This window comes from Crocodylus siamensis, chromosome 4 (genome assembly GCF_052110815.1).
Source record: "Crocodylus siamensis isolate JL-2025a chromosome 4, ASM5211081v1, whole genome shotgun sequence".
Classification (NCBI taxonomy): Eukaryota; Metazoa; Chordata; order Crocodylia; family Crocodylidae; genus Crocodylus; species Crocodylus siamensis.
In genome coordinates, this window is record NC_143398.1 from 191,392,423 (window position 1) to 191,416,281 (window position 23,859).

The following is a 23,859-nucleotide window of genomic DNA, read 5'->3' on the forward strand; positions in this document are numbered from 1 at the left end:
GAGCCACGTGCACCGTGGTGACACCCATTTATTACATGAGGCATCAAGGAATAAAGTACTGGGCAGGTTGCTTCAGAGGGCGTGCGTGTGCGTGAGGGGGACACTGGCCTCGCAGCACAACCCAAGCCGAGCAAACGGCGCAGCTCGCTGCTCGGGTGTCCCAGCACCTGCCGGGGAGCCTCGAGCGCCAGCTCTTTCTACGTTGCGACCAGGACACCAGCTACAGGCAAGGCAGGAGCCGCTGCGCGCGCAGCCCAACCAGCCCGGGGCCGCCTCTGATGCGCCCCCAGCACGTGACGGCGTTGAAGACGTCTCCACCCAGCAGATAAAAGCCCGGGGGAAGGGAGGCCACTTTCTTAACAAGGATGGCTATCGCAACTCCTCTGCTTTTCTATTTTCCCTTAATGAAAATGGCGCCGGCGCACCTCGTCCCGTCGCTGTGACGCGCCCGGTCACGTGATCGCGCCTTACTCGGGTGGTGAGTCCCTGGGCGTCTCGGAAGCCGGAGGCTTCACCCTTGTGGAACCGGGCACGAGCCAAAAGTAAAGGGGGGAGAGACCTCTGCCCTGGGAGAGGAGGAAGGTGGCGGGGAGGTCCCCACGCCTGGCAGCGGTGACAAGCGAGCCCGGGGCCTCTCTCTCCCCCCCTCCCCCCCCGCCACTGCCCCAGCGTGGGAGCCCGGGGGGCGGGGGGGAGATGCGTATTGCGTATGCGGCTGGTTTTCTTTCCCTCTTTCTGCCCCTCCTGTCCTACAGGGAGTTTCTCCGTCCAGGTGTCGAGTGGGAATGACTGCTTTTCTGGGCAGGGACAGGCAGTGGTTCTCACCCAGGTCCGATGGGACCCGGCTGTGGGTGCCATGCTCTCCTTCGTGGGGTGCTGCACAGTAGGGCTGTGTGAAGCTTAGGACCCTGACTTGCTTCAGCAGAGATTTGGCCAAGTTAGGTGGCCAAATCTCTGACTTGAATCAGAGGACCCTTTAATCTTTCCAAATCAAATTGGAATTCTCCAAATCAATTTGGAGAGATTTGGAGATAGAGACAGTTTTAATGTTTTTTCTCCATACCTGCCCGTAGCAGGGGCTTGTGAACACTGCAGTGCTGGGGTGCATATAGTGTCCCACAGAAGCGCAGGGGGCTCCCCAGCGTGCTCAGCAGCAGACCCAGAAGAGGACCAGAAGCACTTGCAGTCCACTTCCAGGTCTGCCAGGGAGCACATGGGTGGGCATCCTGCACTCCTGCCCTGGTTCAGCGACTGGTGCCTCCTGGGTCTGGGGTGGGGGTGGCACCTGGGGTCTCCCTGTGGCCAATTGCCGAGCTGGGGAGGTGTGGTGTGGAGGACCCCCAGCACACTCCCCAGCCTACCTGGAAGTGGACTGGTACTTCCGGTCCACTTCCAGGTTCACCACTGAGCACATGGAGGCTCCCCACCCCCCTGCACTTCTGTGGGAGACCTCATATGGCTTAGCAGTGCAGTGATCACAAGCCATGCCTGCTACCTCAAGTTATTTAGAAAAAACTTTTAAAGTTGTGTCTGTGTCCAAATCACTGATTCTCCAAATCAGCATCAACTCTTCAGATTCGGCCGAATCAAATCGGGGACGGTGATCTGAATCAACTAATCTGATCACTGTCCCTGATTTGGGCAAATTCAAATCAAATAAGGCCCACTTCATACACCCCTACTGCGCAGTGGGCATGCAAGCACCCACGCAGGATTAAGAAATAAACCAGAGACTTCATCCAGGAGTCCAGAGTGAGAAACGCTGTGCTCTGTCTGAGTTCTTTGCAGCAAAAGAGCTGCTCTAATTTTTCCACAGGCAAAAAACAAGTGAAAACTAAGAGCTGGCGTTTTCCAGGAGGGACTTCAGGGTAAAAAGGTTGAGAACCACTACATGGCATTTTGCCTGGATAAATCTGGGTGCTGTCCCTGGTTCCGTCACGAGTCCTGTGATGTTGGCCAAGTCATTTGAGCTGTCTCTCAAGTTTCATATTGCTAAACCAAGATGGCAACCAGAGATCTACACATGAAGATATGCAATTATTATTTTAATGTGGGAACACCCATCTCATCTTACTTTGCTATAGGGGCAGGGTGGAGTCAAGTGCCATAAGCAGCATCTTAGTGCTGCATTTGAAGCAGGAGCCTTGCACCATCTGCATGGTAATTTGTGAATATATTTTAATAGATTAGGCACGTTTAAATGATTTCATTGTTGTTTGTGATGAGACTTTTAAATAAAGCACATACACATGTATTCAGCTTTGTTTACCTTATTATAATCGCTTTACTAATATGATTTAATCCTCCTTTGTCTGGAGAACTACTTTTCTGAAAGCTTGAAAACTATTTGAAGTGGAAATGACTATGACATATTTGTTTCTTTCCAAAAAATGGAAAATTGAAGAATATAATCCATAAAGGTACTGCTCATACAGTTTAGGTAACCAGGCACATATTTGTCTTTCTCATGCACTGCAGAGTTTTGAAAGATTTACATTTTGTTTTGTCTGTCTTTCAGGAGGGTACAAAATATTTTATCTACATGGGATAGCTAGCAGTTGCCACCAGTGAACAGAAGCAATTGTAAAACATGTTTTTGGTGCAGGTAAAAGCTCTTCTGTAAATGCATTGAATGTTAAGAAAGCATGTTTCCTTTTTTATTAAGAAATCCACAAGAAACCCAGTAGTTTGTAATGGTAAAAAAAGAATGAAACATAACTTTCAGGTTAGTTTCCAAGCTTTAAAGGTAAGATTTTTCAGAAGCCTAAGGATACATTCCTCTTTTAGTTTGACCTAAAATTTGACCAATGTCATTTTAATTCTTTATGCAGTGAAAAATACAAAAGCATTTCTGAAAATCCTTCCCTAAGGAATGGATATGCATGCACAAAGAAGAAGCAAAAGCGGGAAAAAAACACATTAGTTTCTAGCTTTGAAATAAGCTATTTTTAAAACAAGTGAGGAAAATAAACTATTTTTTAAATTGCCGAGAATATTGTAGCAATGTCTCCTTCCCCAGTGAACTTAGTATAGACATATAGGAAGAGGAGTTTTGATTTCAGCTCCCACACAAAGGAATATGTTTGGATAGACAGTTACTGTAACTTACCATGCAAATTGTTTGCCCTGTAATGCAACTAAAACATAGAAATTAAATCATTATTGTTTTGCATACTTGTTTTAGACAGTTTATTTAAAGAGCTCCCAAAGTACATGGTTTTGCTTAGAATAAGAGGGGACAGCATTTGAACAGTTTAATAAATGCAAGTATCTTTCCTCATATCTTAGGTCAGGCTGTTATGAGTTCTTTAAATGGGTCGTTTTTAGAGTTAGCAGAACAAGTAGTTAAGGGTGAAATTTGGCATGTTTGTTCTCAGTTCAGTAATAAATGTCTTTAGAAAGTTCAAGCAAACATACATTAGGTGGTTGGATTAGTAAGAGTAGGAAAAATGGAAATGTGCCATCATAAATGAGTTTTGGAGAAATAAAGATGGTTTGATTTGCCCCAGGAGTTACACTATCACTGTAAATAATGTATAAATCGAAGTACTGCAAAATGTGGGTCAGTGGAAAGAGAATTAGATCAGCGATGATCATGTGTCAGGCCCTGAAGGCCAGATGAATGACACAGTGCCAGTCTGAATGACTGGGCTCCAGAGCCCCATGCTGGCTGAGGGGTGGCGTGGGGCCCCAGGGCCTGAACCGAGCTAGCAGAGGTGGCACAAGGCTCTGTGCTGCCCAACCCCCTTAGGATTCATGGCCCTGAGGGGTGGGGGTTGAGCACCCATGATCTAGATTGAATCATGAGAACTTGCAGTTTTGTCTGGTAGAACCTCTACTTAATGTGAAGAAGGATATTTGGGTATCTGTTAGGCACAGTTTGGTATAAGTACTGGGGTATAATAAGAATGACTAATATTTGAATTTCATTTGGCTGTTAGGACATTGTCATTTCACTTGAATATAATCAAATGAGTAATCTGAATCAATTTGGCCAGTGCTTTTAAAGACATTTGTCACTAATATGACTTAACGTGCATAAATGACTTCTACAGAATCTGAAATCTGAGGATGGTTTCTGTACAGCTCCTTTCTAGGCATGCCTATGTGCAGAAGATTTTAGCTGTGGACAGCATAATCAGAGGTATTTCAAAATCAGTTAGACATGGTCAAGCTGTGTGTTTAAGAAGTTTTTTTTCTCAGTCTGCAAACCATTCTGCTCGTAAATTAGTTCTGGGAATAGAAACAAGTTGTGATGATACAGGAGCTGCAGTTCTGGATGATAGTGGCAACATTTTAGGAGAAGCTCTGCATTCTCAAGTTGAAGTCCATTTGAAGTAGGTAAAAACTTCCATGCATGCTTTGTTTTTTAAGTGTAATTGTGATTAAATACTACTGATTTTGTTGTTTGTATTTATCATATTGTAGGCAGAATGTCTCTTCTTAAAATACTATGTATATCTGTTAGGGCCCCTCTACACATGCAAGCAAAGGTGCAGTGGGATCTAATGCATGATTTACACAGGCAGACAAGGTTCTTTGGGTGAATCTGATATCTTTTATTAGACCAACTTAAATAGTTGGAAAAAAATTTCTTACCAAGCTTTCAGATTTAAAAACCCTTCATTAGGCTGAGGAAGCCTCTGCAGTTGTTCTGTGTTCTTCCTAGATGTAACAAATAGCAAAGAAGCCAGAGGCTGGGCTGGTATGCATGCAAGATCGGCAGTCAGTGAAGATGTAAACTGAGGAGTCAGTGGGTGACAGACAGACTGGGGGTAGGGGGAGAAATGATGAAGATGTCATTGCTATATCTTAAGGGTTTGATGGTTCAGTCCTTGAGGAATTCTTTTTCCAGGTGGTTCATAAAAAGGTCAGCATACTGTGGGGCCATTTTGGTGCCCATAGCTGTATCCATGGTCTGGAGGAAGTGTTGGTTATTAAAAGTATCGGGGTAAAAGTATCATCAGCAACTTGGACAGCATGCTTTCCACCCCCTCGTCCAAGTTTGCTGATGACACTAAGATGTGGGGTGAGGTGGACACACTTGAAGGGAGAGCGAGGCTGCAAATGTATTTAGACAGACTACAAAAGTGGGCAGATGAGAATAGGATGAGATTCAACGTAGATAAATGCAGGGTGCTGCACCTTTGGAGGAGGAATCCACAGCATACATACAGGCTGGGGAGTTCCCCTCTTGAAAGCACAGAGGCAGAACGGGTCTTGGAGTCATTATTGACTCCAAGATGAACAATGAGCCGCCAATGCCAGACTGCAGCCAGCAAGGCCAGCCATACCTTGTCATGCATCCAAAGGTGCATCTCAAGCCAATCTAGAGAGGTGATACTCCCCCTCTGTGCGACTCTGGTCAGGCTGCAGTTGGAGTACTGCGTCCAGTACTTGGCGCCACACTTCAAAAGGGACATGGCCAGCCTGGAGAGGGTTCAGAGGAGGGCCACCCGCTTGGTGAGAGGGCAGCAGGACAGGCCCTGTGAGGAGAGGCTGAGGGCCCTGAACCTGTTCAGCCTTGGCAAGAGGAGGTTGAGGGATGACCTGGTGGCTGCCTACAAACTCATCAGGGGAGATCAACAGCAAATAGGTCTCTAGAGCCCTTTTCTCCCCAGCACCACCTGGGGTGACAAGGAGCAATGCTAATAAGCTGATGGAAAACAGGTTTAGGTTAGAGATCAGAAAACAATTTTTTACAGTTAGGGCGGCCAAAATCTGAAACCAACTTCCCACAGAAGTGGTCTTCACTCCTACCTTGGGCAAATTCAAGAGGAGGTTGGAGGATCACCTGTCTGGGGTCTTGTGAACCCAGCATTCATTCCTGCCTGTGGCAGGGGGTCAGGGTAGATGATCTGTTCATGTCCCTCCTGACCCTAGCTAGTATGAAACTACTATGAAGTGAAATTGTTGTGTGTGAGGATGAAGTGTGTAAGGTCAGTAATATATTTGGGTCTATACTCTAAGTTGTAATCTTGCTCTTGTAGATATGTAAGGCAGGCTTGGATGCCATGCTGGTGTGGGATGTTGGTAAAGAAGCTGGTAACATCCATGGTGGCTAGGAGGGTGTTGCTGGGAAGGTGGCCTATGGTTTTAAGTTTTTGTAGAAAGTCTGTATTTTCTTGGACAAAACTTACTTTTTGGGTGACGAGGTTTTAGGAATGATTCGACGAAACCTGATATTTCGTCAGTTAGGGTCCTCTATTCACATCTTCACTGACTGCCTCTGTTGCATGAAAAAGAAGCTAGAATCTGGGCTGGTAAATATTCATTCCATCCAGGAAGAGGATACACCAACTGCAGTTAGGCTTCCTTAGCTTGATGAAGAGTTTTTAAATCTGAAAGCTTGCAAATTTTTTTTTCCAACTATTTAAGTTGATCTAAAAAAAGATATCAGATTCATCAAGAGAACCTTGTCTGCCTATGTCCTTACACCAACACGGCTACAACCTACACCACTGATTTACACAGTTGCACCTGCCATGCTACACGTGTGTGGCAGGAGATGTGATTGTGGGATCATGAATTAAATCCCATTGCACTGTATCACTGGTGATTCCCCCTGCACTAGCTCCCTCAGTTACGAGCCCCGCAGCTCTTGGGGCTTGGCAGTGCTTGCAGTTGGAGCGGTATTCCCTGAACTGCCCCTGCTGTGAGCGCTGCAGCCACCATGGGCTGTAGGGCTCACAACTGGGCAAGTGCTGGGAACGCTGCCCCTGCTGTGAGCCTTGTCAGCTGCAGGGCTTGCAGCAGGGGCTGTGTGGCTTGCAGCAGGTACAGTGGGGAGAATGCTGGTTGCCACTCACAAAGGGTGGGGCTCTCAGTGGCAGCAGCATTCCCTGCACTGCCCCTGCTGTGAGCCCCAGAGCCCACAGTTACTGCAGGGTTTGCAGCAGGTGTAGTGCAGAGTACACTTCCACCATTGCAAGCCCTGCACCTCAGGAGGCTCACAACAGTGGCAGCATTCTCTCTGTGAGCCCCATAGCCCATGTCAGCTGCAAGGCTCACAGTGGGGACAGCGAAGGAAACACTGTCACTGCTGCAGGCTCCACACTTCAAGAAGTTCACAGTGGTGGCAGCATTTTCCCCACTGCCTCTGCTGCAACCTCACAGCAGGACATGAAGCTTACAGCAGAAGCAGTGTTCTCCCTGCTGCAAGCCCCATAGCCCACTTTGGCTTGCAGCAGGGGCAACACAGGGAATGCTGCCACTGTTGTGAGCCCTGCAACTCACAAGGCTCACAGAGGCAGCAGCTCTGTCTCTGATGCAAGGCCTACAGCTGACAACACTGCCAGCATTGTGAGCCTTGGTTGGGAGTTCCTTGATTGATGGGGCTCCCAACCACAGGGGAACATTTAGCTACGTTTTCAATTAATGGTGTGATTAGAACAAGCTACAAAGTTTATTGCTCATTTTTTGTGGAATAACTTTGTAGCCTATTGCTTGTTTGATTATACTATTAGTTGGTTAAACATGTACCTAGGTCACAACTTAAGGCATGATTAGCTGGTTAATCATGCCTTAAGTGTGACAGGTAGAGGGGCTGATAGAGAGCACATGATGAAATGAGTACTTCGTACACACAAAGCTTTTTATTTGCATGCTGTGGACTGTGTTTTTTCCTATTCTGATGTGAGCAAATGGTACAAATAGAAACATCATGAACTCACACAAAGCTTCCTCCTCCTTGTTCTATCCAGCTGCAGTTTCTTCCTCATTGAAATATAACCTAATTTATCAAATTTGGAGAAATTCTGAAGAATGTACGTACACTAGAAAATGGTAATTAGCTGCTGAGTTACTGATTTGACAGAAAGGAGTTGTTGATTCAGAGTACTAAGTCCTGTTAATTGGCATGATACAGCTCAAACTCAAATGGGACATTAACCAAAGAATAACAGGATGTTTTTGACTCCCAGTGCAAATAAAGAGCTCCTCACTATATGGGTAATTTTAAGTAGGAGCAGACAAAACAACAGGGAACAGTCAGTTCTAGCAAAGTTTAAAGATCTTTTCTGTCAGTTCTATGATTCCGTCACAATATATGAACATGTCATAACTCTCCTTTGCTTAATAGAAGTGGCGGAATAGTTCCCCCAATGGCACAAGAGCTTCACAAAGAAAATATTGAAAAAATCGTAAAAGAAGCACTTGATACCAGCGGAATCTCTCCAAATGATCTCTCTGCAATTGCAACTACAGTAAAACCTGGACTTCCTTTAAGCCTTGGAGTGGGATTAGAATATAGTTTAAGATTGGTGAAACAATATAAGAAGCCTTTCATCCCCATCCATCATATGGAGGCACATGCACTTACAGTTAGGCTGACAAATCAAGTGGAATTTCCTTTCTTAGTTCTTTTAATCTCTGGAGGTCACTGTATCCTGGCAGTAGCACAAGGAGTTTCAGATTTCCTTGTGCTTGGACAGTCGCTGGATATAGCACCAGGTGACATGCTTGACAAGGTAATTCCATATGTATTCCCTTAAGTGTCTTATTCAGAATATTAGTGATTGTTGTATTATTTGCATCATAATTTCTCTGTTTTCTATTTTAGCGTGGGTAAACTATTTTCTTTAGGAGATGATAATTCTGGAATGGTCTTGAGTAAGAATTTCCTTAAGTTTTAAAGTAACTTATTCTTTCTGAATAAAATATCTTGTTACTAGAGTACACTATTTAAGGTTAGTCACCTGTGAATCTTGGTCTTAATTTCTGTATTATTAGTTACACGTTTTTGTTAAGATCATCAGATGCTACCTTAAATTATTTTGTTGTAATTTATTTAACTATTACCTGCTTATAAAATAGGTATTATTAAAGGAGGGATCTGATTGTGACTGCATAGGCTGGAACAGGTTAGTCAATATGTCTGTGAGGGAAAGGTCTGTAAGAAAAATAATACAATATAAACTGAACTTTTCTCTGTCAAATTTGAATATGGATTTTTAGGAGCCAGGTGTCCCCCTCCCCCCCCCCCCCCAAAGGAATGTGGAGAGTCCAGCAGAGGGCAGCGGGGCCAGGCCTGGCACATGACTTGCAAGGAGAAGTTAAGGGAACTAGGCTTATTCAGTCTGCAGAAGAGAAGACTGAGGCAAGGATGTGATAGCAGCCTTCAGCTCCCTGAAGGGGGTTCCAAAGAAGTTGGAGCTCGACTGTTATTGGTGGTGGCAGATAACAGCAAAGAGCAACAGTCTGAAGTTGCAGCAAGGGAAATTTAGGTTGTATATTAGGACAATCTTTCTCACTAGGAGGGTGGTGAAGCACTGGAACAGCTTACCTAGAGAGGTGGTGGAATCGCCATCCTTGGAGGGTTTTAAGGCTCGGCTCAACAGAGGCCTGGCTGGGATGATTTAGTTGGGGATGGTCCTGCTTTGAGCAGGGGGTTGGACTGACTTCCTGAGATCCCTTCAAACCTTAATTTTCTATGATTCTATGATTATAATGATATAATTCTATGATTAGTAAATATAACCTGGATGGTCAGCCTGTCTTAAGTATGCAATACAAATGAGTCGGAATAATACAAGAATATTTAGAAGTGATTATTTAAATGTCATGTATTTGTTTTATATATACTTGTGTTATTAGTTGCAACTAAGAAAGTTTCTAAAAAGACCAGTTTGTTTTATACCATTTAAGTTGTATTTATTGGCCATTTAATCTGGACAGTAAAAGTAGACCACCGGTTTCAGTTTCATATTCTCAGGCCCTGCAACATATTTGCAGATATTTTTTTTTTTCAGCCAAAACAAATTTTTTAAACTATTTTAAAACCAGTTAAGAATAATCTTAAGGTTTCTTCTATTCCTGTTGGGGGAGGGGAAGTGTAAGTTACCTGCAGGAGTCCATTTTCAACACTACAAGATTTAGATTCCTCTCATTTCTCATAGAGTTTGCAATCTGTCCTCTCAGTGTCAACATCTATCATTAGTTTTTCCTCATTCCACCTGATTCATAATTGCATCTTACAGAGTAAAGTAGGATAGTTTCAGTGGGGATATATGTTGCTTTGGTTTTTCTCTCCGTCTCTTCATTTGGAGACTGTTGTATAGTATCAGTACATTCTTCCACATATCTTTTTTTTGTAGGTAGCAAGAAGACTGTCTCTAACAAAGCACCCAGACTGCTGCAGCATAACTGGTGGGAAAGCTATAGAGTATTTAGCTCAAAAGGGAAACCGGCTGAATTGTAACATCAAACCTCTCATGAAACGTCATGTCAACTGCAATTTTTCCTTTTCTGGATTTCAAACCAATGTCACAAAGCTGATTATGCAGAAAGAAATGGAAGAAGGTACCTTTCCAAATAAAACCTGTATAGATAATGCACCTGAGGGTCAGTTACACTTGGAAAAATCCATGTGGTCATAATTTTTACAGGTCTTCAAGAGGGACAGCTCCTATCAAGTGCTGCAGACATTGCTGCTGCAGTACAGCATGCAGTTGCCCTTCATATTGCCAGAAGAACACACCGAGCCATTCTCTTCTGCATAAAAAGTGGTATCTTATCACCAACAAATGCAACTTTAGTAAGCATATATAATCTTACTCCATTTGTCAACTGTTATGTTCCGCTATATATTTGTATAAATGTAAGTCTGTGAAAATAATGTTACAGCACCCTCCTTAACATAACCAGAGGTACCAATACTGGTCCCACATTAAAATAAATGCATATTGCATATTTAGGGTAAAGACACACAATACAATTACTGCGCAGTAATATACAGGACATCCTTGCTATTCACGAATTCAGCATTCTTGATTTCAAATATTCGCAAATGCCGAACCTGTGTATCTTAATACGCTTAAAGGAGCTCCTCAGGAGCTCTGTACTTGCTGCTGCACTCCCACTGCCGCCAGCACAGCCATGGCTCCGTCCCTCCCCTCCCCCCAGCTTCCTGGGGGACTGTATTCATGAACACAAATAGTGTTCGTGAACGCAGTGCCTTATTTGCAGATTTTACCATTCGCGGAAGATACGAGAACATATCCCCCATAAATGGCAAGTGTCTCCTGTGCTCCAGAATTTATTTTGTAGTAGGAAACAGACAAATGACAGCTCTCCAAAGTGTGTTGCCTGCAGCACCTGGCCATTAGGTGATGGGGAGCTGATTCTTACTGAGCAAACAACCCAGAAATGGAGTTGATTAAAGAAGCAGGCTCTTACAATCTATATACCAAGGTAGAAGGTAAGACAGGGTGGCACCTGGAGACTTATTGGTTCAGTGAGGCAAGCTTTCATAAGGAACAACTTAATTTGTCAGGTGCTATAAAATCTCCTTCTGAGCATACCTGAGCAAGTTTCTTGTGTAGGTTGACTAAAGTCCATTTTGTTCAGTTGAGGATGGTGCCTTCCATGAGCAGACAGGTTAGCCATGTTAGTCTGAAGTCAGGTAGAGGGAAGAGCATGTGGCTAGGGACTAACTTGTTCAGAGAGGCATGTGCTTTCATGGGCAACAACATACTATGTTAGATGCTAAGAACAGAGTGGCTAGCATGTAGTGGTGTAACTTACACTGATGTGTAGTTATTCTTCATGTGCTGAAGGATAACTTTGCTAGAGTGGGTAACCATAGTAAGGTTATGTGTCTGCATCCTCAGTTGAACAAGCAGTCACTGAAATAAATAGGGCATGCAGCTTTCTAGAGAAGTGTGCAGCTGTGTATTGTTAAGGAAAGTAGTTTTAGGATTGTATCCAAATCTTAACTTTTGTTCTTCATCATTTATACAGTAGAACCTAAATACTTTGCAGGGTTAGATTCCTAACCCAGTTGAGGGTTTGTAGAATTGCAACAAAACAACTGCAGGGGGCTGATGTGGTGTTCCAGCTGTTTGCTGCAGCTTTTATTTCAAAGGATATGGCTTCTTTTATCAGCTCTGCAGGACTGTTGGTGAGCTGCAGCTGACGGAGGAAGCTGTGTCCTTTGCAGTAAAGCCGCAGAATATATCTGAGTGGCTTATTCTGAATTTGGCAACATTCAAAGCAAACTCGGTGTGAAAAATAGGAATGATTCAGGTTCTACTGTATTTATATAATTTTTCAATATATTTAGCTATATTAGGGGGTGGGTTCTAGCCAGAACTTTAACATTTTTAGTGAATGAAACTGTCAAACTGATATGTAAATTATAGAGACTACAAAGAGATGTCATATTTGTCCCAGAATAAACTATTTTATCCCAAGACACAGTGCACTTTTCCAGATGTGTCTGGCCATTGTCCTGGGTTAAATCCTAAAAAGGTTCACATGATAAGAAGTAGTAGCAGTTTATCCTAAGGACTGAGGATATCACAAAGTGTGTCTGAACTGTCAAGCTTACTCTCACAGGCAACTAGTGGTGTGAGGTCAGCGTTTGACTTTGATTAACTCTGAGCAAAGCCTTTATATGAGTTGCATATGCATTGATCAGTGCTTATTGTATTCATTACTCCAGTGAGGCCTACACATACCAATTCTTGGGTATTTCTGTTCTGGGACAAACACAGGCACAGGTTTTCTGGGGGCAAATGCAATGCCTGTTCCTAATCAACTCCACTGAAACACAGACGCCTCAGGGAAAATACATCACTTATTTAAATTCAGCAATTAACAATGTTTATATTTGGACAGGATGCCAAGATTAATACCCAGTTGTATAAATTACCATTCAACTGCAAATAACAAAAAATGGTCTGGATCATGGTTTTATAGTTCATCCAAAAATGTTGCTTGCAGCAACCTAGCAGTATCTCAGCAGAGTAAAACTAAACAATAGTTTAGGAAGAAAGTGAATTATAAAACCAACTGAAATTTCAAGAAGAACATTTTTTGCATTGTATTGAGGGAAGAGTCAACACATACTGAATTACTGCCATTATTTTCTGAAGTACCTTGCTTTTTCATTTAGTCTTGCCATCCCAGTTTTGACTTAATTCCAACTCTATTAAATTAATGTAATATTACTAAGTGTAGTGGACTAAGGTGGTATGGCTGCAAACTATACATTGTCACTGTTTAATTTAGATTTAAAAATCTTCCCATCCTGGTGCTAATAACGTAAAACAAGTATTCTAATTATCACACTGCTGATGCCTCTGTGATGTGCTATTTTAACAGCTTCATGAAATACATAAAATGTTTTAAACATTTTCGTGAACATGTGATAATATTCCAGTTTATGACTTAACTTCTATAATTTTAACTGGGTTCATATTTTCTTACTATTCAATTTAACTGAGCTTTTTATATATTTAGTCATGCTGACTGAAAATAGGAATCTTTTAGAGGAATTTTTTTGCACATACATTGTTATTTTTTTTTTCTTAAAAATTTCAAACTTGAAGCTTTTCGAACTTCAGAAAATCCTAGCTGTAGTAGAACCTTAGGGGCTATTTACTATTCCTGGGTTTTATGTATTTAGTTGGAAGTGAACTTTTTAAAAGTAAGCATAAACATTATTATACGCGAGATCCAATACTTTCCATCACTTCTTTTAAAACGATAAGTAAATAGTAGTACCAGAAAGCAGTTTGCAATGATGTATATGATTAAAAGGGGAAGCTTGTAAAGTGACTTTGTCTGCAGTGCTAGAGTTATGTGAACGCTACTTATTTCCTAAAAAGTGTCTTTGCCTCATAATACAGCAAGAAAGTAATTTTTTAACAGCTAACACTTTAAATTATTTTTTATAAGAAGTGGAAAGCTTTTTAATAAATTCCCAACACAGTGGAGCACTATCTTGACTGAGAGTTCTGTGGACTACCTAATGCAAATAGTAAAGTGTAGTTATTATTGGATGGGGTAGTGGGGTGTCATCTAATCCAGTGGTTCTCAACCTTTTTCATACTGGGACCCATTTGCCACAAACAATGGCTTTTCCCAGCCCACACCCCCCTGGCCCTTCTGGTGCTTGACCCAGAATGCCCCACCCCCCTGCCCCTGCTGCAGCCTTGGCACCCAGCCCCCAGGCCACCTTTTCCCAGTGCCAGCAGGGCACACGCACTGCCCCCCCTTGCCGCCCATCCCCTCCACACATGCACACATTGCTCTGCCCTGGCCCTCTAGCCCCCACTCCCCATATTCTTACCTTCATCCAGCTGCTGGGGCTGCTCCTATGACCATGCTGGCCATGCCTCAAGCAGCTGCTTGCAGGCTGGAATGATGCCAGCCTGCAAGGGGAAACCCATGCTTTCATTCATTTTTCTGACAATTGCTTGCGCCCCTTTGAAATATTCTTGTGACCCATGGGTTGAGAAATGCTGATCTAATCTATTCTCATATCATCTGTCATAGATGGATATTAAATCTAACTTCTAATATAGTCAATAGTGATTCCATGTTTTTCATGATTAGCATTTTATAACCAATAGCTTGGTTACAATGATAACAACTGACAGTTTGTTTAATTGTTAGGTTACGTTTGCACTTCAGCAATTTAGCCTATTGCTTTTGTTCTGACTTAATAAAGGAGAATAATAGTTTCATAGATTTTTTTTTTTTTTTAAAGTCAAAAGAGACTGAGGTGATGATCTACTCTGACCACAGACCATCAAATTCCACAGAGTCGTACCCAATATATTTGACAACTGTCCTATTTATACTATGCTTTAATTTGACAGTTGTCATATTTCTTTGCTAATTTCTTTGGTAAGTTTTTCCTTAGATTACTTATGCAAATTTCTCTTGTAATATGTTTTAGTTTCCAAAACTTATCTTTAATAGTACTATCATCAGGTTTTTTTCTTTAACCATATAAGTGGTCCCTAATTTTTGTTTAGTCTTAGTGCGACTTGTTTTTTTCTCTTTCCAAACTAATGTCAGGTTGTGTCAGGAGGAGTTGCAAGTAACCAATATATCCGAAGAGCTCTGCAAAGTGTAACAGATGCAACTGATTTTGCTTTGTTGTGCCCTCCTCCCAGACTTTGCACTGACAATGGTGTTATGATTGCATGGTAAGCAAGGACTGTTTTCTGTATGTTTTTAAGTGTTTTATAAAACTACAATCAACATCAATTTAAGACATCAAATATAAGAACTTATTATTGTGATTAAACCACATGTGTGTCACAGACAGACAAACAGCACATTTGCACTTGAAAAAACTTTGTGCTTTTTACATGAATATTCTCTTTTTAGGAATGGTGTTGAAAGGCTACGTGCAGGATTGGGTGTTTTACACAACATAGAGAGCTTCCGCTATGAAGGAAAGTGAGTGGCAATTCCTACTAATCTATTATTCCACTTCTTCACATTGCCCTTAATTTTACATTACTTGATGTGGCAATATGACAATAAAAGTGCCTCTAGTACTTTGCAGACATTTGTATCTGCCCCCCTAAAATGGGTCTGCTCTCCCTAGCACTCCAGCTGCCTGCTTGCCCCCCTCCCTTACTTTAAGCTGCAGGCATTGTCCCAGGGGAGCAGGCAGGGAAGGGGAACCCCACTGCACAGCCCTTGCCACTACCACTGCTTTCTGGGCTAGGCTCAGCCTGGAGAAGAGCAGCAAGCTAGTAGCAGTGTAGCAGAGGTGGGATAGGGGGAATTCCCCTTTCCCTGCCTGCTCCCCCAGGACAGTGCCGGCAGCCAAAAGTGTGCAAGGAAGGCAGGGGGGAGCCCTACTGTTGGGGGGATCATGGATAACCCCCCAGTAGCAGGGAGGGACCTCAGGGATGAGGGGCAGAGGGGAGCCACAGGGATGGGGGGGGGGCCCAGAATGGGAGGGGAGGGTGGAGGATTCTTACCTTTCAGCCCTCAAGGCTGAATGTATAAACTGCTCCAAAATCAAACTAGTACTACCACTGATCGACATACAAGCTCAGAGTGCAAAGACACTTGCACGTTAAGCTTGATATGCAACGTATAATAGGGCCCTAAATGATGGGAGATGCAGGTTCAGATCTCAGACAGAGGACAGGATTGAATCTCAGTGTTGTATATCCCAAGGACATGCTCTAATTACTGAACTGTTGGAAAAAAGGGGGAAATACCATCAGTGTTCCACCTCCGACTGTGTTAGAAAGGTTGGCACAAATGTTTGTCTTCGGGGGAGAGTTCAGGGTTGTGAATTCTAATTGGAAATGCTGCAGCCCAGAAAAGGCACATAAGCCACTGAGAGGGCCAGGGTTTATGACACCTCTCCTCTCAGCATTTTCTATTAGCAAGCTTAGGCAGCTTCCTGTCAGCGTGGTGGAATTTGTGCACCCCATTTTTAGGGATCGAACTCTCCTCATGCATTATAGAGAGAACCTAGATGCATAACTGGGGGTAATAGATTGTATTAGACAGCTAGGCACCAAGGCCACCTATTTTATATGTAGCAAGGCTGGTCCAACGCGCTGTAATTACAGCAGGTCTGCTGATTACTTGAGTCTGTTGGAGTATGGTAATTACCACACTCCAGCAGACTCCAACATCATGTGCATCAGTGTTCCTGTGCTGAAAAGTGGTGGCAGGGGCACTTTAAAGCTTGTTCGAGCTCTAGCTAAAGCACCCCCATCGCCATTTTTTCAGTGTGGGGATGCTGATACATGTGATGTTCTGGGCACTTTAATTAGAACAGTTCTTGGAGCCACTCTAATTAGCGTGTCCCTCCCCGCCCTGGCTCCTGGAGCACATGTATAAACGCTCCTAAAGGCTGCAGTGAACATACTTTTGTGGACCTAGTTCTAAAGGCCTTCTTTACTACAGAAAATAGAACATACTGTTTGTAAAGATAATTATTAATATAATGTTTGTTATACTCTAGAGCTCCACTTGGAATTGATATTTCAGCTGAAGTTGGAAAAGCTGCCATCAAGATACCACAACTAGATATGACATTTTGAAGCTTTGATTTTTTTTTTTCCCCTCCCCTGAATTTGGTAAAATGAATGCAACTTGTAAATGTTCATTAAAAATGTTTTCAACAAAGTTTACATTTACTGCCTGTATTCAGTTTGTAATTGGTTAAGGATTGCCTGCCTTTGAAATACACTATGTGGTAGCCTCTGATACTGCTGAGATGCTTTGAGTTACTGTCTACAGTGAACAAAATTTCTAAGTATTAAAACAAAATTTAAAAAATGGTAAAAGAAAAAAGATGGAGCATACAGTCTTTACTAAATTGTAAATGAATGTCTTTGGGGAAAAACTTCTCTAGAATTTGTCCTCACTTCTGTAAATGCAGTATACATGCAAATATTGTGTTTTAGTATTGTATTGAAAGCAAACATCTAGACAGATTTTCTAAGAGATCTTACGGAGATTAGAAGTAAAACCCGCTGCATTTTACCAGAAGTGGAGTACTTAATTTCCTTGGACTAGTTTGAAAAATCCACCTATGGACTTTTAATCTGAGGGTATAACTCTAATAGTATTTGTTGATCTGTTTTTTGTTTTTTTTTTAAATCCAATGTGAAATATTTAAAACAATTCAGGGTTTTGTTAATTCTGTAAAATATCGCTGTTTCATATGAATCTTTGATACTTGGTGTAACACAAAATTATTTATATTTCCTTCCTGATTTCACTAGTATTTATTAACTTTTTTTTATCTGAATTGCAGTTATTTATTACATACTTTCCATAACCAGCTGAGGGTCTGGATAACATTAATGAACACAATGGATCTACTTCAAAAAGAGCTCAAAAGAATTTGTAGGACTCTCATATATGAGGAGACCAAGAGTAGCTAGCAGACAGCAAAATTCCCAGAAGAAAGCTCACTGCCTATAGTGCTTAAGTAGCTATGTTGAAAACTTTATTTATGTTATAAAATCTTATCTTGTAATAAACATGTTGGTTTTTTGCCCATTCTCAGGATGCATTCTCATCAGATCTAAAACGTAAGCAGTATCTTGACTGGTCAATACTTGAATAAGAGCCACATTGCTAACAATTCAGTATATTTCAAACTGTCAGACTGTAACATCTAACCCCAAACACACTACAGGTAGTGTAGAGGCACCCAGCTTCAGAGTCAGTTTGGGGATCACTTGTGCTCCAGAGCTGTTGTGAATAAGCCCCTTTGGATGTATAGCACTATTCTTCTCTACAGTCAATTAGTTTATTAAGCTAGTTCCATAGCCCTGCCTTGGGCATAAAAGGAAAGCAAGGTCTTTTGTATCTTCCTCATCAAGCTGCATTAGTAATCAGGAACAGTTTGGTCACAGATATTAATATATCCATGTCTTATCATGGAGTCAAGAAATGCTGTTTTTCTTAGAGATGATGTCTCTGGAAGGAACTCATAGCAGATGGAGCTGAAGGACTTTTCCTTGCTGGGGACTTTAAACCAAATTACATGGATGGAACATTTTTGTGGCTTGTTTACCATTTTATGGCACTTTCAGTAAGGTGCACATGTAGTACCCTTCCCACTTATGCCATGATTAGCACGTTACTTGTGGCATAACTTTAACATATAGATGCAGGGGCAACTGGTGCCTCCCGAGTCTGGGGGGGCACCAAATTGCTGACAGGTGGGGGGTCCCCCTGCTGAGCCCATTACTGAGCCACAGCAAAGCTGGAAGTGCACTTCCATGTCGCCAAAGTATAGACAGGGCCTCAGTGACTGATCAGAGGGAAAGTATTCAGCTTTTGCAAGTGTTGCAATAATTCTAGTACCACAGTTAAATTGAAGCCCAGCAAGTACATTCTACTCAACTGCATTTTCAACAGCATATAACATCTTTTACTTTTTGCCCTACACCAGGGGTTCCCAACCCCAAGGCTGTGGCCTGATGCTGGACTGCAAGAGGTTGGCTGCCGGTCCGCAGGAGGGCTGGCTGTTGGACCTGGAAGTGACCGCAGACTGGCGAACCGCGGACTGGTGTTACCTGTCAGCTCTGTGTTCTTGAGGGAAACCTGGCACCCAGCTTGCTGGACTTAGAAAGGACTTTTTCTTTTCCCCACGACACATCACCCAACCAGAACCAAGCAGAAGAAAAATTTAATAGGCATCTAGGGCCATACATTCCCCAGTCCCAGTATGGGAGGCCTATTTAAACTTGATTGACTAAAACTCGGTTGCCGGGTTAGGGAATGCTGAGGCAAGAGATGGAGTCAGAAGGGTATAGGCAACATTTGAATGATAGTTAAGGGTTCATCACAATGTCCAGCCCACTGGAGCCCTGACCACAAGTGCTCTCATACTTTTCCCTGGATGACTGATGGAAGTCCTCTGCCCAAAGTTTATGAACACTCCAAGTAATCCTCTTAAGTATGTTCCATGTGCCCTTGGGATTTCCTGTTTTAGAAAACAGACCAAACCAAGGCATCAGTAAAAGACTATAGTAAAATATGAAAGTTTTGCTAAGCCGAGGCTTATTCACAACAGGTAAAATACAAAACACTGATGCTGACTTCACAGTGCGAGCATAGCTAGGCCATCTGAGAAGAAATAATGTGGTATCCCTTCCAGTTTATCTTCTATATTCATAATAATTTCAAGCCAGCTCCTAAGTGTCTGGTTACTCCTTAAGACCATATGTTTTTCCTGGTTGTTAATCAGTTTCTTGAGATGTTCCAAACCAGATAATCTTTTGTCACCGAAAAAGGTAATTCATTCTAAATTGAAACTTATTTGCAGGATTTCCCTTGTCATTTACGGGTTAGGACTCTCTTGATTTACACAATTAAAAGAATGCTTTGAAGAAGCTGGACTAAGGGTATAAGAAAGCTGTAAAGCAGCAAACTCTGCTTCAAGAGGGAGAACTCTCTGACACCATCCACTGTTGTTCTCAAGAAGCTGGGATAAACAGATCATCTCTTTTTGTCGCCTGTTTAACCTTCAAAAATCATGCTAGGAACTTTGCCTGTCAATAAAACACCCAAGTGCCTTGGAATGGTGAGATCCCAGCTTGCTCTCCGCTCTTTCTCTTTTTCTCTCTAGGTAATATCGTAATTGTTTCTGTTTATTTTTCTTTGTATGGCTATTACTACTAGTACCATCATAAATTTCATATACTTAGCAATAAGTAAGTTTTATAGGCAAACTGGTGGTAACTGAATGTATTTTTCCTTCTCTACTTCCCCTTCTCCACTTGCACTGCAGCAATGCTTCTTTTACCTAAGTCAAAGATCCCTGTAAAGCACCAAAATACTGTGGGGTCTGCGCATCAAGAGGCTACCACTACTATGACATGGTAAAAGATTGGGTTGTGCTGAGTTTGAGGCACATAAGGGCATCAGCTTGTACAGGCTGATTGACCCAGTTTGGCTCAGACATGCCCTAATGAACTGAATGCTGGCCCATGAGGGTGTCAGCTGGACACCCAGCCTGATTCAGAGGTATTCTGTTCACCTGCCTGGTTGCGTCTATCTGCATTTTATTGTTGCCCTGATGAACTGATTCCTGGCATATGAGGGTGTCAGCCTATACATGCTTATCAACCTGGTTGGGTCAGGCCTGTCATGTTAGTGTGCGTGCATGCATGTGTTTGACTGATTTGGTGGCTGGAGGAACCCAGTCCCATTGAAACTGAGTCCTGCAACATAGCTCCATTAGGGGTGAGGACTTGCAGAAAGGAGAGATGCAGGTCCATATAGAAACACAAGTAACAAAGCAGCACACTGATAGAATTACAGAGACCTCAGAAACATACCCCTAATAAATGAGCACACCCCAAAGTGATGGAAAAGTCTGGTAACGCTAGTAAACCATGGACTGGAAGTGACTGGTATACTGTGGACCGGCTACCTGTCTACAGTATGCCAGTCACTGCTGGCCCACAGTTTGCTGGTCTGTGGTCACTTCCAGTCCACAGCTTGCCAGTCCTAAGCCTAAAAAGGTTGGGAACCTCTGCCCTATACTACCAGGTAGTAGTGGCAGTATTTCAGGGGCTAGTATACTTTATTCAGCACTATAAAGCACTATAACACTGGGACTCTTCTGGATCATAGTGTTATTTATACTAAACGTACAAATAAACTATGCTCATCACAACTAGGTTTAGTCATTCCTTTTCTCATATCTGATCATCTCTGAGAGCTCAGTTAAGTGTCACTCTTTGAAGAGTGGAAGAAATGCTTCATTATATCTATACCTATACTTATACCTATACAGCTTAAACATACCGTTGACTATTTTATTTTCAAATCAACTTTTTTAAGCTCATTTAGGAAGATTTTTGTCTTGCAACAATCACCTGTCTTCAAGCTATTGTGCTTATCTGCACTGCTAGCACTGTCCTGGAGCAGTAAGAGGAACCTGCATGCCAGCCACTGCCACTGTCACTGGACCACTACTGTTTTTCAGGCTGAGCCCAGCCCAGAGAGTGGCAATGGCACTGATGCCAGACAGGTTCCTCTTTCCTGCTTGCTCAACCGGGACAATGCTGGGAACTGCAGGTGAACTGAAAGCTTCCAGTGTGCAGTGAGTGTGGATTGGGGGGTGGGGGAGGTGACTCAGTCCAGGCTGGTGTGGGGAGGGGCAGGTGGTACATGGGTTTGATCCAGATCAGCTGGGGAAGGGGACAGCATGGCATAGTGGATCCAGTCTGTGTGGGTGGGGGGCAGGGCAGCGATCCCAATCTGGGCCAATGGGGAGAGGGCAGGCAGCATGGTGGGCAGAATTCAGGTTGGAGGGATGTGTCAGCAGACCTCAGATTGGACCCACTATATACTTGCTTTTCACCCCCCTGCCAGCACAGACTGAACCTGCTGCACGGCACCTTGTCATCCACCATTCCCCCCCACCCCACCACCAACCTGGAGCATCCAAGATCCCCACTTGCTACCTGGGCCCTGGCAGTTCCCAGATCACCTGTAGGTCTCAGCACTGTCCCAGTGGAGCAAGCAGAGAAGAGGAACCTGGCACCCCCACTCTCTGGGCCAGAGATAAGTGGCAGTGGTCAGGCAGACAGGTTCCCCTTCCCTGTTTCCCAGGTCAGCACCAACAGTGCAGGTAAGCTGGGGGACATGGGGGGCAGGGGAGCCCTGAGGGACACTTAGGGCAGGGGAGGAGTCCTGAGGGGCAGGTGGAACAGGGGTAGAGGGAAAGTCCCAAGGAGCAAGGGAGGAGTCTCAGAGGTTAGGGTGGGGAGAATGGGGAGAGCCCCAAGGACTGGGAAGAGCCCAGAATGGGAGTAGAGAGGGGATTTTTACTTTTAGATGCTCCCCGACTGGCACTGTGGGACAAGATAGAGCAGCTGGGAGCAATGCCTCCTGGGATGCTGGAAGACTGGTCCCAACTGGTTTTGGGCCTGGGGTGCACTCACACATAACTGCAACATGAACTGCCTAAAACTAGTTAGAGATAATCTTCAATGGAAGAGGATTATCTCTGAGCTGCTCAAAGGGTTCTTAGCATGTTTCCCTACCCTAAAATGTGAACACTCCTGGTTAAAGCCTATGTTAGCATCTGTAGTCTATGAAAGCTTATGCCTTTCTGAACAAGTTAGTCTTTAAGGCAACACCCCACCCTGCCTTCTGTACCACTTGGTGATCAGATACAATTAGATGTAGCTTAATTTCACCTGATAAAATATTTTACATGACACATTTCTCACTTACAGGCAGCCTTTCACGAATCATCTTTATATATATTTTCAATGCACTTATTTTTTTCATACTGCAGTAGTATTTAATATTATTCACAGCCAGGCCCTCTCCATTACACATACAACAGCTTTGTGAAGAGTGAGGTTTTCCAAAGTTAAAATCCTGTAGGATACTGTATACATACAAATACTTTTCTTCTTCATTGTTGGCACTGAACTTAAGCTTTCTTTCCTGCTGAATTAGGTCGGAGATTACTGACATTAAAAATTCTTGGTCTTGACACATTTATGATGTCTGCTGAAGTTACATGTAGAAATGGCTGAAGTCCAGTGGTCCGGATATGGGGCTTCTCTGTAGTTTTTAGTTTCCCCATTAAGTGAGCGGAGACAGGCATTAGAAGAAGGGAGTCCTTTGGTTGAAATCCAGCTTTAAATCCTCTGGTTCTGCTTTGTGATCTCTCTGCAAAATAAAAATATATATCTTTATTATTTATTCATTTTTATCATAGGCAGATTATTGCATTTGAGTCCCTGAATAACATAGACTAGCAGGCTAAACAAAAGTTAAGTAATTATGCCTGTAATAAACAAAAACATTTATAAGCATTTACATTTATACTCACAATAAAGCTAAATTAAGAAAATCTAATTACAGTTATCTATGTTTTCAAAAACAGGAAATGTGTTTATTACATGTAGCCTTACTGTAGAGATGAATACAAATCTTAATATGATGACTATAAGAAAAGTAATTCTCAAAACATCATTAACATTCTATAGATCCCTATTTGTTGTATGCATCTACAGCAGTGGTTCCCAACCCTGGGTCGCAACTCAAGTGAGGGTCACGGGGGCAATACCGGTGGCACTGCACACAAAAGATGAGCCACGCCTCATGCTGGGAGCTCCCCCGCCACTGCACTCTGCTTCCAGCAGCGGGTTCATAGTTTCATAGTAGCTAGAGTCAGAAGGGACCTAGGTAGATCATCTAGTCCGACCCCCTGCCTTGGCAGGAAAGAGCACCGGGGTCAGATGACCCTGGCAAGGTGCTCATCTAACTTCCTTTTAAAAATCCCCAGGCTAGGAGCCTGCACCACTTCCCCTGGAAGCCAGTTCCAGGCCCTAGCCGCCCTGACTGTGAAGTAGCGCCTCCTAATATCTAATCTAAACTTACCCTCCGCCAGCTTGTGACCGTTATTCCTGGTCACTCCTGGGAGCGCACGGGGGAACAGGGACTCCCCCAATACCCGCTGATCCCCCCTGACCAGTTTGTAGCAGGCCACAAGGTCCCCCCTTAACCTTCTCTTGTGGAGGCTAAACAGGTTCAGGTCCCGCAGCCTCTCCTCATAAGGCCTGCCCTGCTGACCCCTGATCATACGAGTGGCCCTCCTCT

At 43.2% G+C, this 23,859-nt stretch overlaps 2 protein-coding genes across 8 annotated transcripts in view; one reads left to right on the forward strand and one right to left on the reverse strand.

The window, feature by feature from the left end:
- Positions 1 to 65: 65 nt before the first annotated feature.
- Positions 66 to 16,896, forward strand: OSGEPL1 (O-sialoglycoprotein endopeptidase like 1). Of its 7 annotated transcripts, XM_090045253.1 has the most exons (10): positions 69 to 478; positions 2,085 to 2,160; positions 2,519 to 2,605; positions 4,087 to 4,337; positions 8,081 to 8,468; positions 10,095 to 10,299; positions 10,386 to 10,534; positions 14,809 to 14,939; positions 15,124 to 15,195; positions 16,733 to 16,896. In XM_090045253.1, the coding sequence occupies exons 3-10, from the start codon at positions 2,591 to 2,593 to the stop codon at positions 16,809 to 16,811; spliced, it is 1,290 nt and encodes a 429-aa protein (XP_089901379.1). In that variant the 5' UTR covers positions 69 to 478; positions 2,085 to 2,160; positions 2,519 to 2,590; the 3' UTR covers positions 16,812 to 16,896. The 7 variants fall into 7 exon arrangements, with proteins under 7 accessions (XP_089901380.1, XP_089901379.1, XP_089901378.1 ...); XM_090045252.1 differs by lacking the exon at positions 2,085 to 2,160 and having other exon boundaries at positions 69 to 542; XM_090045251.1 differs by lacking the exon at positions 2,085 to 2,160 and having other exon boundaries at positions 70 to 478.
- A 137-nt stretch (positions 16,897 to 17,033) lies between these two features.
- ANKAR (ankyrin and armadillo repeat containing) overlaps positions 17,034 to 23,859 on the reverse strand; it is a 62,162-nt gene continuing 55,336 nt past the window's right edge. The window contains exon 25 of the mRNA XM_090045249.1: positions 17,034 to 22,926. Coding sequence (XP_089901375.1) covers positions 22,685 to 22,926 — 242 coding nt within the window. The 3' untranslated portion in view covers positions 17,034 to 22,684. The remainder of the gene's footprint in view (positions 22,927 to 23,859) is intronic.

What these genes read in the sequence shown, in the direction of transcription:
- OSGEPL1 (XM_090045252.1), top strand. An exon ending in CAAGTTGAAGTCCATTTGAA is followed by an intron (nt 4,338 to 8,080) that starts GTAGGTAAAAAC and finishes TTTGCTTAATAG; the next exon opens with AAGTGGCGGAATAGTTCCCC. An exon ending in AATGGTGTTATGATTGCATG is followed by an intron (nt 14,940 to 15,123) that starts GTAAGCAAGGAC and finishes TTCTCTTTTTAG; the next exon opens with GAATGGTGTTGAAAGGCTAC.